Raw genomic sequence first — 16,710 nt, forward strand, 5'->3', positions numbered from 1 at the left:
ACACACACACACACACACACACACACACACACACACACACACACACATCTCCTCCTTTCATCTGCTCTGTTCAGTATGCAAGGGTCCTGCTGTAACTAATCAAGCGAGTAATGGCCCGTGTAAGAACCAGCAGAGCGCTGAATCCTGACGGGATGGAGGGGACGAGGAGCGATGGAGGTGGAGAGGGAGTACGGTGAGACCGAGAAACCATCTTCGGACTCATCTGCCGGTAAAAAGAGATCAATGCAGTGCCTGCAGTGTACTGTACGCGCCGCAGTGAGGAGGTGCGTTGGGAGGAAGTCAATGAAAGAAATGATGTGTGAAGAGCAGCAAAGACGCAGAGGAAGCGACAGGAGTGTACAAGGGTTGGATTATGAGTCAACACCTTGCCTCCACCTGAGCGGCATACACATTAAGGTCCATTTCTCAAATGGACTATTTACCAAATGGGCCTTGGCAGAGTTCATTTCTCTGAGTAGTCTCTTGTGCTTCACTCAGACAAAAGTGAACATTGGTTGTTTTTTTGTCCCTCTGTTTGCTTCAAAACACATTTCACTTCCACCTACACTCTCTTTTATTTGTCTCTGATGTCCCTCTTTACCATCCATCTCCGCTTCTCTGGAGATAAAGTGATGGAGGGAGAAATAGTTACTGCAACAGGGGAGAAATTGGTTGCATTTCATTTCCATTATCCCTGCTCCACTTTCCCAGAAAGCCCAATACATAAATCAGGTCGATCATATCTTAGCAACTGATGCGCTATTTTTAGTTTCGTGTTTACATGTGAAGCATGTTCTTCAGCGATAAAATGCTTTGAAATAATCGCCTGAGCAGCGAGTACAAGGTGAAAGAACACAGAGGCGTGTGTCTGTTTGTGTATGCATGGCATTCAGCCGCAAGTGTGGCATGTAATTGTTTCAAAGCGGAGCGAGACCAAAGTGGAACATGCAACTTTAGAACATAAATTTACAAGCAGAATTGCACGCACTGAGTTAATGCGTGGAAATATATGCAAATACATTATTTGACAGAGATGCATTTTCATGCAGAGAATACAAAAAAAACCAACTCATCACTTTAGCAATAGATGAAATAAAACTTCACATACATTTTGGGGTGTTGATTTCATGACTACGCAGCTAAATTATTAAGAGAAAAAAGGCAGATCCCACACTTTAGAGTTCCTTTTCTCCTGTTTTCTCTGGAAAAAGTGGAAATGAAAGAAAGTGCAGTGTTTGATCTTCATGAGCTTTTCTTTTGTCACGCTATGGAGAGGGGAAACATGAAGGAATCTCTCTGTGAAAACAGCGTAATAGTCAACAGAGGCCTCACATTTTACTTCAGGGGACTTTTCAGGTGACTGCTGCTACAGTCTTAAGGTGTTAACTAGAACCATAAACGGTTCTTTGGCTTGCAATCAAAGGAGGACCTTTTTTGTTCCTGGTAGAACCTTTCAGAGGGTTTTACCTAGAATCTAACAAAGGGTAACACCTAGAACCATCTGTGAAAGGTTCCAACCAGAACCCCCTCATGCGAAGTTCTACAGAGAACCCTTCTATGATGTAATGTTTCCACCTAGAAACTTCTCTGGAGGCTCTAACCAGAACATTTCCACCTTCTAAGGGTGCTATCAAGAACCCACCCACGGGGTTCCACCAAGAACCCTTTTATATTCCAAGGGATTAACCTAGAACCACCCATGGGATTCTACTAAGAACCCTTTTATATTCCAAGGGTTTCATCTAGAACCCCAAAAAACTGGGGGCTGATGTGGTGCACCAACCCACAACAATCATGGTTCACATTCACATTTTGAGGGTGTGTGAGTGGATGTTCTCTTTAAACAGCCATGCTTTCAACAATCTTTCAAGAACTCTTTCTTCAAAACGGGGTCCTTTGGATGAAAAGGGTCCTTAACGGAACCCTTTTTCTTTAAAAGAACCCTTGAAAAACCCTTTCTTCAAAAAAAGGGTTCTTCCGAAGCAAATGGTTCTGGGTAGAACCTCAACTCTTCATGAAGGACCCGTTTGGAACCCTACTTTCTAAGCGTGTACACTCTGGTGTCCAGTTTGATAACCACAAGTTTAGTGTTACAAGGACACACTTAGTCAGCTCCATCCTTCATTTGAGAAAGCATAAGGTGCAGTGTCTGCAGCGGTAATAATGCACAACAGATGAAGGACAGACTGCTGCTGCCACGTCTGTGCTGTAGAGAGTTATGTTGGTAACCTCCTAAAGAGAGAGCTTCAAGAAAACTCACACACTTGCAGGCTCTTAAAATGTTACATTGGCAGATGGTTTTGTACAAAGGGACTCACTTTCTTTTACATTCACGAACTCTGGGAACAATTTGGGGTTCAGTGTCTTGCTCAAGGACATTTCGACAGGAATCAAACCAACAACCTGCTCTACTAATGATCACTGTCTTTTATCCTCAAGAAGACAAGATGTGCCAAAATGCTGCTAAATGAAAGAAATATGAAATGATTGCATAGGAGCGTGTGTGGCTTTCTTCGTCCTCTTAAACTTACCGTTGAACTGGGTGTATTGGTGCCATATCCGGAAGAAGGCAGCGAAGCCAAGGACCATCTACGACCATCAGCCCTGAGGAGAAAACATATAAAAGTGGAAAAGGGATGAACTCCAATATCGGTTTCTATTTTAGTCCCGCCAAACAACACAGTTATACTAAAGCAATCCCACCACCTTCACTTCCTTTCTATCCAATTACACTTTTGTTCCCTTTTATTCCTCTCTCCCCTCCGGCCTCCTCCAGCCACGTCTGACACTTCATCTGAGTGAGTGATGAGGGACACACATTTGGGCAAAATTCTGGCACCTCGCCTCATTCATCTGGGTCTGCTGTCAGCCCTCTGTCACACGGACACTTTTGTGTTTGTGTGTGTGTGTGAGAGTGGGTGTGTTCCCTGAAGAGTTTTTTCTGTGTGTGTGAGGGTAAAAATAATCCTATATACCAATTTCCCTCAGCTACTTCGCGCTGCTCTTGTACCGTTGCATGTGTGACTTATTGTGTGAATAAAGGAGGGATGGCAACCTGCGAGAGGAGGCGAAGGAAAAGTGGGCAGGTCCACTTGGTGAGAAGTTGCGCGGGCTGTCCAACGGACTGCTTCCTGTTGAAATACATATGGACAGAGCAGAGCAGAAAACATACACTGTGGGTTATCGGGCAGGATAATAAGCCAAAAGTCATTTTATCAAGAATATAAGGGTGGGCCCTCAAATTTTCATCTTTGTACACTGAGTCTCTACCAGAGACACTGAAAACTAGTACAGTAACAGTGTATTTGTCCTACACAATTAAATTACTCTAGTTGCCTAGTTTTGGAGATATCAGCCGTAGAGATACATAATGGGACGATATGGCATCTGGCTTGTGGTGGTCAAAGCACCAAATAAATAAGTAATAAAAAAACTCTACAGCAATGTCTCTTTCCAGAAATCATGACCCGGTTACTTAAGATAATCCACATTGTTGTGAGCAGAAACAACAAATGTAGATTTTGGGGTGAACTGTCCCTTCAAAGAGCAACTTAACAGCAGCTGAAAATCTTTCAGCTTCTTGCTGACCTCTACTGCAGTGGTGCCAAAACATTTTTAAAAACACAGCACCTCTCCGTAGTGATTCTTTTGTCTCAGACTGCATTTGTCAGAGCTCTGTTTACAACGAGAAACCTGTCCATTGCTTGCTGTGATTGTCTGTACTTGTCATTGCTGTGCACCTTGAACACTCGCATGCCACAAAGCGTACTGCGTTACTATGAAAACTGCCGACTGTGAGCTGAGACTCCGCCGTTTGCTGCTTGTTTTTTTTTTTCAGTTTGCAGCAAACAACTATTTGCTATGTAAAGACATAGTGGAGTAATGTCTACCTGAGCAGAGAATGAAGTCACTCTTCCTCGCTGTGTGCTGTAACCTCAGTTTCTCTGCTCATTGTTTACACAGCTGGTCGTCCGCTTGCATATTCGTGCATGTGAGTCTCTCTATAGTGCCCCCTGGTTAGCTCATAACCGCCGCTCTGCACTGTGCACTTACAGCGCTTAACGCTGATAATCCCGACCCACGGCGTCGTTGTAGAAACATAAATTCTCCCCTTGTTACACTGATGTCACAGTGTACTGACACAACCTGGGGTACACTTCTATATCACTGCAGCAAGGTTAGCATTTAAATAATTGGAGGAGATTTCAAGTTGACCGTATAATCGTTTTCTTTACTTTTTTTCTTCTTTTTTTTAAAGATACAGATTCAACCAAGAATATCAAGATTTTACGTAAAGAAGAGTTGTTTAAACCTACACTGACAACTACAATCCTTAGTTAATTCTGTACTCTTTAGACAAGTAAAATTCTGAAAGTCAAAAATCCTGCAATAGAAAGTGAAGAAAACATGTATTACAGCACGCAGCACAGGGTTAGGGTTAAACTGCTGCAAATGCTTCTTTTCAAGTCTGCTTTCTTTTAGCTTTTATGCATTTGTTTTTAAGAATTTAATATCAATTCCTTTTTTAACCTAAATCAATAAACATCTCGTAAAAAAAACAAACAGAATATAATGGGCCTAATATACTGTTCAATCTTGCAGTGTATCATGTCAACCTTTACACACTGACCTATGTGTCCAGGCAGTGGAGAGTGCGGCCGTGGCAGGGTGGGTGACGTGCTGGTCAGGATGAGGCTTTTCCTGTTACTGGTTCTGCAACTTCAACATAAACAAGAACAAAGAGCACGCCAATACTTGTCTTCATTAAATTCTCCTGTCAGATGATATCTGACACACACACACACACACACACACACACACACACACACACACACACAAACCACTGAGTGACCCCCAGGTTAATAAAGACACTGAGGCTGTTTGGCTTTGAGTCTGTTTGCTTACTTGTCACCTTGAGTAAATGTATAGCTACAGTAGAGTATGTGTGTATGCTTTTATATCTTGAGTACAGTATGTCTCCTGTGTGTGTGTGTGTGTGTGCATGTGGCAGGGCATAATACAGGACTTTATTGATGTCCGCCCACCCGCAGGGGAGAGCAACAAAGCAACAAGGATTTTTTTTTAAATTTCCTCTCGGTCCAGCCGGAATGACGGCAGCTGCCATGAAATATAATGGCAGGAGTGATGAGGCGACGGAGGGATGGAGAGACAGACGGAGAGGAAGAAAAGGACCAGGGAGGGCAGGTACGGACCATAATGAAGGCCTGAAATCATTGAACCACAAAGGCTTCAACCACCACTGCTGCTCCTGCTGCCACCGCTGGATGTGTTGTGGAGCGATTTCACAAAGGCGAGATGCACGCGGTTTATTGTCTTACACAACAGCTCGTAAAGCGGGATGTTTCAGGTGTTGCTTTTCATGTGCGGATTGCTGTTTTTTGCTCACAGGCCTTTTCGTGCTCGTCTGTGTGATTCACCGGAGTGCCTGTCAGAGCAGATTTCACAGAGCAGGACCACAACTGACGAGCAACACCAGCTTGATCTGTGTTGCATCAGCCAGCACGCTGCTCTACCTCTGTGCAGGAAGTGCTGTAGTGTAGACCACAGACTCACAAAAGCACGTTGGGTTATTTGATGTATTGTCCCTCGATCAATAATCTATATCCTCCCACATCCTCCCCTCACCTCTCCTTCTTTTTGATGCGAGTCTCCAGCAGTCGTTTCTACATCAAAACCCCATGGCAGGATTTTATCGGTGGCAGTGCGTCTCTGCGGGCGCCAGCTGAGGGAGTGTTTGTGTTCTACCTCGCAGAACAGAGGTGGAACATATTGAAATATTGAAGGGAAATGCATTAGCTTTTGGATGGAGGGCTGGAAGTGGCTTAACACCATCCTCCGCTACAGCTCTCGGGGAGAGGAGAAGGGGGGAAGGGTGCGGGAGGAACAAAAGGTTGAGACAAAAAAAAGTAAAGAGACAGTATATTCCTCTGATTTCCTTTTTGTGTCATATTTTTTGCAGCCACATTTTCATCACCACGCGTCCTCAATCAAAAGCTGAATCACTTGAGCATACACTAGTCGAGCTTCACTCCAGCACATATTCTTAGCTTTTGATTCATGATTCATCACATCTACAGCAGCTCGACTCCACCGGTGATTCACTTTTAGGTGGAGTGTCTATAATGTTTCAAAGCGCACATTACAGCGCAAGGGATTTAATCCTACCTGCCTAGTTTCTGTGACTTTTTCCTGCTTATTATTTTCATTCTCAATGTATCTCCATTGTTTGATAGCTCCTCACTCATCCATTTCTCCTTCATGTCTTTTAATTTTTCCCGCTTTGTTCTCTTTCTGCTTTTATCCTTCCTGGAAATTAACTCTCCAAATAATGAATAATTGAAACTCGTTCTTCCGCTCTAACTCCCCTTTTTAGGGTAATAGAGTCGATTAAACTATTAAAATACAATAACAGAATGAAAACCCACTCGGGCAAAGCAATCTAATCTTCCCACAAAGCCAGAAGTCTCTTGCAGCGACTGTGTTTTATAACACTGTTATCTTAAATGAATGCTGTAAAAGGGCATCTTGCCCAAAGCATTTTGCAATGTAAAAAAGAAAAAGGTTAAATAGGAGTGCTGCTCCTTACTCTATACTCCAGTAGCCAGCCACATATTCATCACCAGCAATATATATATATATATATATATATATATATATATATATATATATATACAGTATATATGTACATATATATACACATATATGTACATACAAATATGTATATACATATATACACACATACAGTATATGTACACACATATATAGATATATACACATATATATACATACATATATACATACATACACACATATATAGATAAACACACATGTACACGTATTCATACAAATACATACATACATACAAACATATATACATATGTATGTGCATACAAACATAAATATATATACATACATATGCAGCTACGTTACAATATAACAACATAACACATATAAAGAACTATTATCTTAGAAACTGGCAATACTTTTTTATAATTTGTCCGTATAACTCTTAGAATAAAGAGTGAAATCATCAGAAAGGCAGGGCAACATTTTAAGGAGGAGTTCCCATTAATCCTTGCCCTGAAATCCCGGCCACATAATTAGCCATCACAGCGCTGGCAGTGAGTGAAGGTTACAGGACGGGAGCTATAGGTGGCTGTAAGGAATTATGACTAACATGCTGTAGATTCACTGGGCTGGAAAAGCAAAGAAGATAAGAGTTGGGAACGTGTATGTGTGTGTGTGTGTGTGTGTAAATGGGACTTTAAATCGCTCTGTCACGGTAATGGTCTTGCAGCCTGGGCTCATCCTGCCTCAATCTGGTTAAGAAGGTGTGTGTGCGTGTGTAGGTGTGTGCGTGTGTGTGTGTGTGTGCGTGTGTGTGTGGAAGAGAAAGATAGAGACAGTTAGTATGCTGCACATTGCTGTCTTTGAATCATAAATCTGAAGCTGTCTCTAGTTTTCGCGGTCAAACACAAACACCTTGTCAGTTTACAGCCAAACAAGCCTGCACTACATCATTCACCGCCCTCCTCTGCTGTCAGCCAGCTGGTGATGTTTGGATTCATTCAGTCACCCACTTGCACATAAATGAATGTTGAACAGAAAGCCGAAGCTTTGCTGAAAACGAGCAATTCCTTTAAAATATTCAAACCCATTCAGATCCAATTAGGTTAATCAAGAACAAATTATTGCCCATCCATAATGAATTGACCCAAGAAGAATGAGAAGAAAGATGAAGAGGGACGAGGATGTGAGGGGGAATGTGAGTTACCGTGGCAACACATTTAGAGTCACACTCAAAAGAAGCAAACAGTGACATCTCCAACTGTTTCCCTTTTTTTTCCCATTTTCACCAGAGCTCACAATGAGACTCTGGTGTTAAACAAATGACATGATGAAGGTGAGCATCGGACTGCGTCAGCTCTGATCTGAGGCCAGTGATTCCACAAAACATGATCTCACCCTGCAGTCAACCACAACACCGTAAGTCAGTGTCTGTTGATTGCGGCCGAGTGTTTGAACGTGAATGCCAGTTTTATAATCCATCATAATCCATTGTGTAATCCATCATGCAGGCTCAATCTGTGAGTGTGACAGAGGAGCAGTGGCGAGGCGTGTGGTGCTGTCAGTCAGAGAGAGTATGATTCATTGGGGTCAATGGTGCATGCTGCTATTGTGTGGGCCTCTGTCGATGGACACCAGAGCTGATGATAAAGTGAAACAACTTTTAATATGTGAGAGAAACGTAGTGCGATAGTGTCCGCCGTGTGTTGGAGTCCGTCAAAAGGTGCAAATGAAATCTTTTTTTAGTTTTTTCTCCTTTTTTGTTTGTTTTTGCATTTAGCTGGTTCCAAGAAACACCTCCATGACAAACAGTGACAAGAGAGAGGACAAGAGGAACGAGGACGGTGAGAAACAAACAAACAAACCATTTTGGCTAGATTCTGTTTGTTCATCAACATAATGAGAAACGTTAATGTTACATCCACTAACTCTTCACTGCCAACACAGTTGGCAAATGTACCCTAATCAATGTGTGTCCAAAATGTTCAACGTCTTTCATCCTACAAAATCTGCTCCTAGCAACCACAGCATTATTATTTTTATGGTTATGTTTTGGCAATTCAAAGAAAAGCTTGTGAACATAAACATTCAACAAGTCTTTGCTGACTTGAAGCACAAGCTGAGAGGCTGTGATTGTTTAAAAATCACAATCTTTCCTCACAGCTGTGTACGTATAGCGTAACACTTTAGGCAGAGTTTTAGATTCTTCCAGCTGATTTTTTTGTTTTTTTTACTCAAAACCTCATCAACCCACCGTACACTACCGGCACTAACAGCAGACGGACACATTTAGAGACTAGCTGGTCAAGATAGCGGAGCATTTGGCAGCTAGGGAGCCTAATGTTTCCCTCAGGAGTTGGTGGAGACCAAAACAGAGCAAAAAGAGAATATCGGACTTCATCAGGTGACTGGAAACGACTCTAAATGAATGCGAAAGTTGCTCTAAATCTGATGGATGTGTAAATAAGCAAATGTTTGTTAATACATAAGCAATGACAACTAAACAATAAATAATAAAACCTTGTTATATAATATGTCAATGTCTAGTTTACAGTTTGTTCTGCTAGCCAAAAAAAAACCATTCATACTGCTTTAACCGCATGTTGTAGTAGCTTAAACTTAACAACACATGAGAAGAAGGACGTGCACCCAAGTCTCTTCTCTATGGCCCAGGCTGTAATTGCGATTCAAATGCAAATTGGTCGTACATGAAAGGTATTTTGTAGCAGACAGGGTTGCATGGTCACACACCGGTGTTTAGAGGATAACATAAAAAGACAATGTCAAAGGAAAACAACAGAGAAGCCACAAACACACAGATGTGACAGCCAACAACCCCTGTGTGCGTCTCCCTCCACCCAATAATATGAAACCCAAGCTGTCACTGGCTGCGACGCCCCGGTCACCCTGCTGGGGGGGGTCAAAGGTTAAATCTGTGGCAATGACTCGTGCAGAAGCTTTGACGAGCAATTATCGGCCTGCAGGCCGTCGGCTGGCACCAGGCCATTAGTCTCTCACACACGCGCACACACAACGCACATTGTTGATCCCCAAACACCCCAAAACTGTCCCAGACTGTCGACACGCATTACAGCAATAAAAGTAATGCAAACCATAAGACTTGGATACAGGTCATTAAAGCTACACATTCCATGCTTGCCTGGCACTGATGCACTCTGTCAGTTTATAAGTAATGAGTTGGGATGGAACAAGTGCCTGTAATCAGTAAAACAAAGTAGGCCGGTTAATCACAATAAAGGTCTTTTATTGTCCTCACTGAGGTAATTGCTGTTTACTGAACACAACAACACTGCTACAATAAAGATGGAGCAAGAAACACGAGCGTTCGGACGAACTGAAAAGTTGTAAACATGCCAACAGTTTGGCAAGATTATCTAAACCAGAGGTGAAACAGAAAGGAGCACATCTGTAATGTTGGTAATAAAATTATATGTGCACTCAACTCAAGGTTTGTAAACTGTGATGGAAGCACTGTTAGACATCTTTGAAGCAAAGTCACCGTGCACACAGATCTCTGCAGTAAACTTGATAACTGTAATGGACAACAATGCTGTTTGAGGCTGCACTGTAGACTGTATCAGTGACGTCGCTCACAGGTTTCTGAAGAGCGGTTGTGAAGCTGAAAGTCGGCTTATCCAAAAAATTGGCAAAGTGGATGGTCGGTGGAGCTGAGGCGGGTAGGCGTGATGCAGCAGAGCAGACAGCTAGCGACCTGAGACGGCACCCACCTGTCACTCAAAGCGGCCACGCCCTTACTCGTGCCAACTTTAATGCCTTAATATAATTTAAACAGGTGAGTTCACCCTCCGAACAATTTTCGAATATTAGCTATAGAGACAAAAACTGTTTTGCGTACCGGTACAGTTCGTACCTGTAAACATGTTTATTTCTGCTGTAAAGTTGGTCATTTTAACAAGTAGGTCTATGGGGATTGACTCATTTTTGGAGTCAGCCTCAAAAGGCCATTCGAGGAACTGCAGTTTTGGGCATTTTGCGTTGGGTAATTTTTCAGCACCGAGGTCGCCACTTGGGCTGACAATGCTGATATGCTGCTGTTTAGCCGCTATAACGTTTGCAATGTTTAGCATTTGCTATTCTTGTACACAATAACTACTTGACCTTTGGACACTGAACGTGAAAAGAAACACTGCATTCTGTTCCGAGCCTTGACAGGTAATTTGATAAAAACACTGAAGTAGAAGAAAGTGAGCATTAAAAAAAAGAATCACAGTGGGGACTTAGCTGATTGATTTTTAGGATGCCATGCTTACTCATGATCGTGTTTTAATTGAAAACCTCTATCACAAACTCCCAATCTTCCATTATCTGTGTTCTCATTTATGAGCAGCAGTATCTAATTTTATCATGCTTCTTTGGTAATTACTTCCTAAATGGCTTCTCTATGTCCTCTCTGCTCCTCTCCTGTGAAGCTCTGTCCACAAACAAAAAGGCCTCTGACGGGTTTATATTAAATCTTAGCACATTCATTGTAGCGGACGGCCACCGATAACAACACGGCAGCCATTCAAACAGAACGGCTCCACATTCATGCAAAATCAATGAAAAGGAATGAGACGATTCAGAATGAAGCACATCACGAGAGGACGTTTAACTGTCTGGTGTGAGATGTTATGGACGCAGTGTGTCTACTGTACGTTGTGTGTGTCGGACCACAAGTGTTTGCCCATTTGCATGCACATGTGAGTCGGTGACAGGTGTGAGTGAGCGCTCGTGCATGCTTAATATGTTTTACCAGCAGATTATTAACTCTGTGTGTGAGTGTGTGTGTTTTCTGTATGTCAGTCAGTAGTGTCATCTTCTGTTCTATAAGTGCTGACTCACAGGGCACAGAGGACACCAGACGCTCCTGATGGTTACAGCATCGATCTGTCCGGGCTCACTTCCTGTCAGGTGACAGCCTGAGTGAGTGCATGTTTACAACTGTGGGAAGTGGGATGGAAATGGACGGGATAAAACGCTATGCATCTTTTTTTTTAAAAGCTTTCTAGACAGGCTGTTTCCATGTTAGTGCATCCTATTACACAACATCCAATGTTCTTACTGCCAGAGTTTGAAACATCCACCAGGATCTAGAGGGCTCCCAAACTAAATCAAGATACATGGGCAGATTGATCAAACATGAGGCATTCAGATAGATGATTGAGTGACAGGTGATGTGAAAAAAAGAAGAAAAGAGGCCGGGAGAGCAGATAAACGACCAGGAGAACATGCAACAGGACTGTCTTGGTGTTTGGGGTTGCTGCCGGGTTAGTCACATGGCTCTCTTGTTGCTATGCAATGTAGCACAAAGAGACATAAATAGAGGCTTTTGCTGTCATCCCCCATGAAAGAGAGGCCAAGCTGAGCGAAGACGACCAAAAAAAGACAACAACCATGACCTCACGTTTGTGCAAGACAGAAACAAAATGTAGTAAAAGAATGAAGTGGAAAAGAGAAAGACAGAGAATGAAGGTGACAGGAAAAAAAATATTCACTGAGTCACCCAGTCATTTCAGCATGTTAGAAAAATAACGGCAATTTTGACAATTCATGCAGTGACTAAGGTGCAATTCTCAGTTTGTAATCGGATAAATGAATAAAAAAGGCAGTGTATTTTGTTGTGACTGATTATGTAATGAGCGGATAAGTGAGCTTGTTGTGCGACTGCATAAAAAGTTGGCTGGCAGACTAAGCAGCTGACTGCCTAAATTACCGTCCAATTGGATGGATAATAAATGTTGGCTGACGTTCAGTGAGTAAGTGGCTGACTAATAAATAACAAAGTTGTCACTGAAGTTTGGCATTTTTCCAACCTGCTTTTTGATGAAATTGCACACACTTCCGAATGTCGAAAACCTGACGCAGGGTCAACTTCTCTGTGATTGGCTGTTACTCGTTGCCTTGACGCGTCCTTTTTATTGGATGCTATATGGGACTATGAGCTTTCCTACGCTGTGACAATAGTGAGTGGATGAAGCATTAAGTTGTTCAATTGGACTTATTTAGCGGCTGGCAAGGTAGCTAGCTATCCTGCTAATTCCACCATGATATCATGCTACACTGGTTACAGAAAATGAGATAAACAGCAGGCTGGTGGAAACGGTCCCCTCGCCTCACTCCCTGCCGGCACGGAGACTAGAGGCCACCACCAGTCTGTTGTGACCCCCGGCACTGTAGTTTATGTTGATACAGCTGCTAACTGAAGGTCCGTCTCATCTGTGATATGTTTTTTTTATTTGCAAACAGAAGTTGGTTCTTGACTGTTCTTGTGAGGAAAGAAAAATTAATCTGAAATCAAGATCCAACTATTACATTTCTTTGAGCTTCTTTAACCACCATCAACAGACTTCATCAGTTAGTGGTGCTGCCTCGGGTGTCATCACAGCGCCAAAGGTCATCTTTATAACGAGACAGTAGTTCTGTCAGGGTACTGACCCTTTACACTTATGATGATGATTCCACCCAGAAAGCCCAGAAAAAGCTCGTAAGTGGACATTGATTTGAGATGAATTTGTCACTTGTATTTTTCACTTATCTGTGAGAATACAGTCTGGGATGTATTTTAGTTTCATTATCTGGTTTTGGTCTTGGTTTTGGTTTGATAAGATGATGACGATATAGAATGTGTCTACAAACATGAAGCTTAAAACAAGTTACATTGCAACAAATTGAATTGCAATAACATGGTATCCAGAGATGCACTGGTCTGAAACACCTGCACTTAAATAGTAGACAACAGGACACAATAAACATCCAGATGTCACATTACTCCTCTGCACTCGGAGGCGTTGTCAGATGTCCTCTAAAGGTGTGAAAGCGCATCCTCAGGCAGAGTGACGCGTCAGGAACCTTGTGGCAGCACAAAGACCTATCCGGATCCTTCTGCACATGTTGCCATCAGTTCCCCTGTTTTGCATTTCCTGTTTGTCCGCATTAGTCTCTCTGCGCTGTAACTGAGACCTGAGAGCTGTTCTGAATCACCACGATCATAACATTTCACTTTGTTCCCGCCGTGACCTTTCTACACAGCAAATGATCAGCAGCCATCACCTCATGATACGGAAGGAAACACTTCCCTTGGTGAGCAGCACTCATTTGCATGAGTGGGGGAGTCTCGCAGCATGTCTAATAGACATTAAAAATGATTTAATCTGATAATGGATAATTAATATGGATTCACAACAAAGCAAGGCCGCCTTAAAGGGAAGTAAGAATGGAGATGGCGGCAGGATGCTTAACTCAATATAACGTCTGGCGTAATACTACTAGACTTTAAACTATGACACTAATAGTTTATCCGCCAATATTCAGTAAAATATGCGATCAGTACATCGGCATTCATGCTTTTATACTCGCCAATCTCTGATAATGTTACATTGCAAACAAACAATCTGTGTTTAAATTGACAGATAAAGTGTTACCAATAAGGACATACACCTGAATGCACAGCTTAAATATTACCTTGAAGCAGATTTCAATTTAACTGGAATATGACCAATTTATTTCTTATGCCATTCATGTTGCCAAGCTGTGTTCCAACTCACGCCTGAATATGAGATGTTGTGTTATCATGTCAGCGCAACCTCCAAGATAAAGCACAAACAGTCTGTGTGTTTTGGTTAAGGCCAGCCTGAACACCAGCCAGTAACAGATGGTGCTGTCATGGAACCAACAACGGGACGAGAGCACGGAAAGGAGTTTTTCCTTTTCTACACCGTCTTTCGCTGTGCAACACCAAGCCAGGCTCCTTCATTAAAAACAGAACAGACAGGCAATGCAACTGTCTGTCACTGAACCTCCATCCGTTGTGCATCTGGTGCTGCAAGGACGCAGGTAAGCATGTTCCTGTTTTAACCTCAAGGGGGAACAATTTGCAGAGAGAGCTCCTTCATTCAGTAACCTCTAAAAGCCATAACAACACTGAGTGTGTGCTTCATTGTAACAGTGGTTGATTGGTTGATGCCACAGTAGATAATTGTGGTACCTAGCTATACTTATGAGCTGTTAGGTCCATCATCATAGTCTATGCTGAAGTAGTCAAGCTTAGAATAGCCTCCATTACCTGCCACAAAGATGGCAGATGTGTGCAAAAATGAAACTGCTGTAGCGAGGTGAGGGTCGTTTTTGTGCTACTGAAATATATTCACTGTAGTGTAATTATAATCATCAATAAAGTCCAGGAGAGACTGCACATGTCCCGTGTGTTGTTGAGGAGTGGGATCATTTGCACTGTGCATCATGTACACACGTGAGCGGGATAATACTGTAGCATATACACCGTGTGTGAGTGAGACAAACATTAAGACCTGCCTTCACTTTTTTGTCATCCAGCCTCAGTCCCTGAACGCTCCGTCTCCCCGTCACGAGCTCAAAAGCCGAAACAACAAAAACCAAAAGGAGTTCACCTTCAAGTGAGAGGGAAGGAAGTAGACGGGGAGAGTTTATCGTCATGGGCTCAGTTAACCCCGCTGGGCTGCTCCTAAAAGTAGGCTCGGCCTCTACCTGCCGCTCTGCCTTTCATCCCACCCGGCTCTGTTCTTCCTGCAGCTCTGTCTCGTGTTCTCTCACTCTCACTCACTCATTTTTACTGTCCTCCTTTCGCCCAATCTGTTTGGGAGTGGGCACAAAGCAGTATCCCTCTTAATTGCTACAGCCAGCCAAGAAAACACACATGCACTAATGAAACAATGCAGACACACACACACACACACACTCAATACAGAGCGAGACAGAAAGCAGGAGAAACAATAAGTAGAATGAAAGAAATATGCAGGAGAAATTATATTTGAAAATTAGAGCTGGGTATTATTGGAAAATGTTTCCACACTAGAGTTTCAGTACCTACACGCACAAATAATACTTTTTCTAATACCTTGGTTTGAGAAATGGAAACTTTCCTTTTTATTCTATTGAAGACATATGAGTATGATACTATGCTGATACGTACTCATAAACAGGTAAATTCACTTACATGAAACAATTTTGTGGCACGCACAAACATACAGACAACATCAAAATGCTCAGCCCTTACAAGGCGACGGCAAACACACCCCTTAAATACACGTTCTGTCTCGTAAACACATTCGCTCTGCACGGTGGCCAACAGTCAGAGAGAGGGAGGCTTTATTCTTGTTCATATACAGAATATCCTGCTGTTCATTCCCCGCACAGTCGGAGCAGCGGGGACGACTCAGACTAATCCCCTCGTGATCAGATGAGATGATGACAGCAAAAATGAAGCACCGCGGGAGGGACTAAAGGGTCTGTGCAGATTGTACATCATGGGAGAGGAGAGGACTAGAGAGAGGAGAGGAGAGGATGAGAGAGGAGAGGATGAGAGAGGAGAGGAGAGGATGAGAGAGGAGAGGATGAGAGAGGAGATAGGAGAGGACTAGAGAGAGGAGAGGAGAGAGGAGAGGATGAGAGAGGAGAGGATGAGAGAGGAGAGGATGAGAGAGAGGAGAGGAGAGGATGAGAGAGGAGAGGAGAGAAGAAGAGAGGATGAGAAAGGAGATGAGATGAAAGGAGAAGAAGGGACAAGAAAGAGAGGAGAGGAAAGGAAAGGAGATGATAGGATGAAAGGATAGGAGAGGAGAGGAGAGAGGTGAATGAGATTAAGAGCAAGAAATGACTGGAGTCACAGGGAAGAGCTTGGGAAAACAGTAAAGAGAAAAGTGTTGGTGAGGAGAGGCGAAGATGAACATATAGGTGACGTTAGGGGCAGAAAATGAAGGAAAGAGAGAAGGCAGATGAGAGAGAAGGAGGTGAAGAGGAAGGGAGAAGAAGAGTGAGGACTTGTGCCAAGCAGACAGCAATCCAGCACTGCCCACTGTTGGCTCTTCGGTACACAAGCACTCCCTGGACACTGACAATAATACCTTCACTTCATAATGCTATCTCTGGCACACAGGCTGCTGGTCCAAGGAGAGTGTGTGTGTGTGTGTGTGTGTGTGTGTGTGTGTGTGTGTGTGTGCGTGCGTGTGTGTGTGCGTGTGAAAGAGAGAGCCATAGTCTAAAGCAGACTAAATCCTTGTGCAAATGTGGATATAAAAAAACACACACACACACACACACACACACACACACACACACACACACACA

The 16,710-nt window shown here is 42.9% G+C and overlaps 1 protein-coding gene across 5 annotated transcripts in view; it reads right to left on the reverse strand.

Annotated features, from left to right (window-relative positions):
• The window catches only part of LOC116396894 (microtubule-associated serine/threonine-protein kinase 1-like), a 59,673-nt gene that overhangs the window by 28,552 nt on the left and 14,411 nt on the right, over positions 1-16,710 (reverse strand). For all 5 annotated transcript variants that reach the window (XM_031871845.1, XM_031871848.1, XM_031871846.1 and 2 more), the window contains exons 3-5: positions 4,631-4,719; positions 3,056-3,131; positions 2,532-2,604 (exon numbers count right to left, since the gene is read on the reverse strand). In XM_031871845.1, the coding sequence (XP_031727705.1) occupies positions 2,532-2,604; positions 3,056-3,131; positions 4,631-4,719 (238 nt within the window). The remainder of the gene's footprint in view (positions 1-2,531; positions 2,605-3,055; positions 3,132-4,630; positions 4,720-16,710) is intronic.

Source organism: Anarrhichthys ocellatus, unplaced genomic scaffold (assembly GCF_004355925.1).
Source record: "Anarrhichthys ocellatus isolate YVR2014 unplaced genomic scaffold, GSC_Weel_1.0 scaffold61, whole genome shotgun sequence".
Classification (NCBI taxonomy): domain Eukaryota; kingdom Metazoa; phylum Chordata; class Actinopteri; order Perciformes; family Anarhichadidae; genus Anarrhichthys; species Anarrhichthys ocellatus.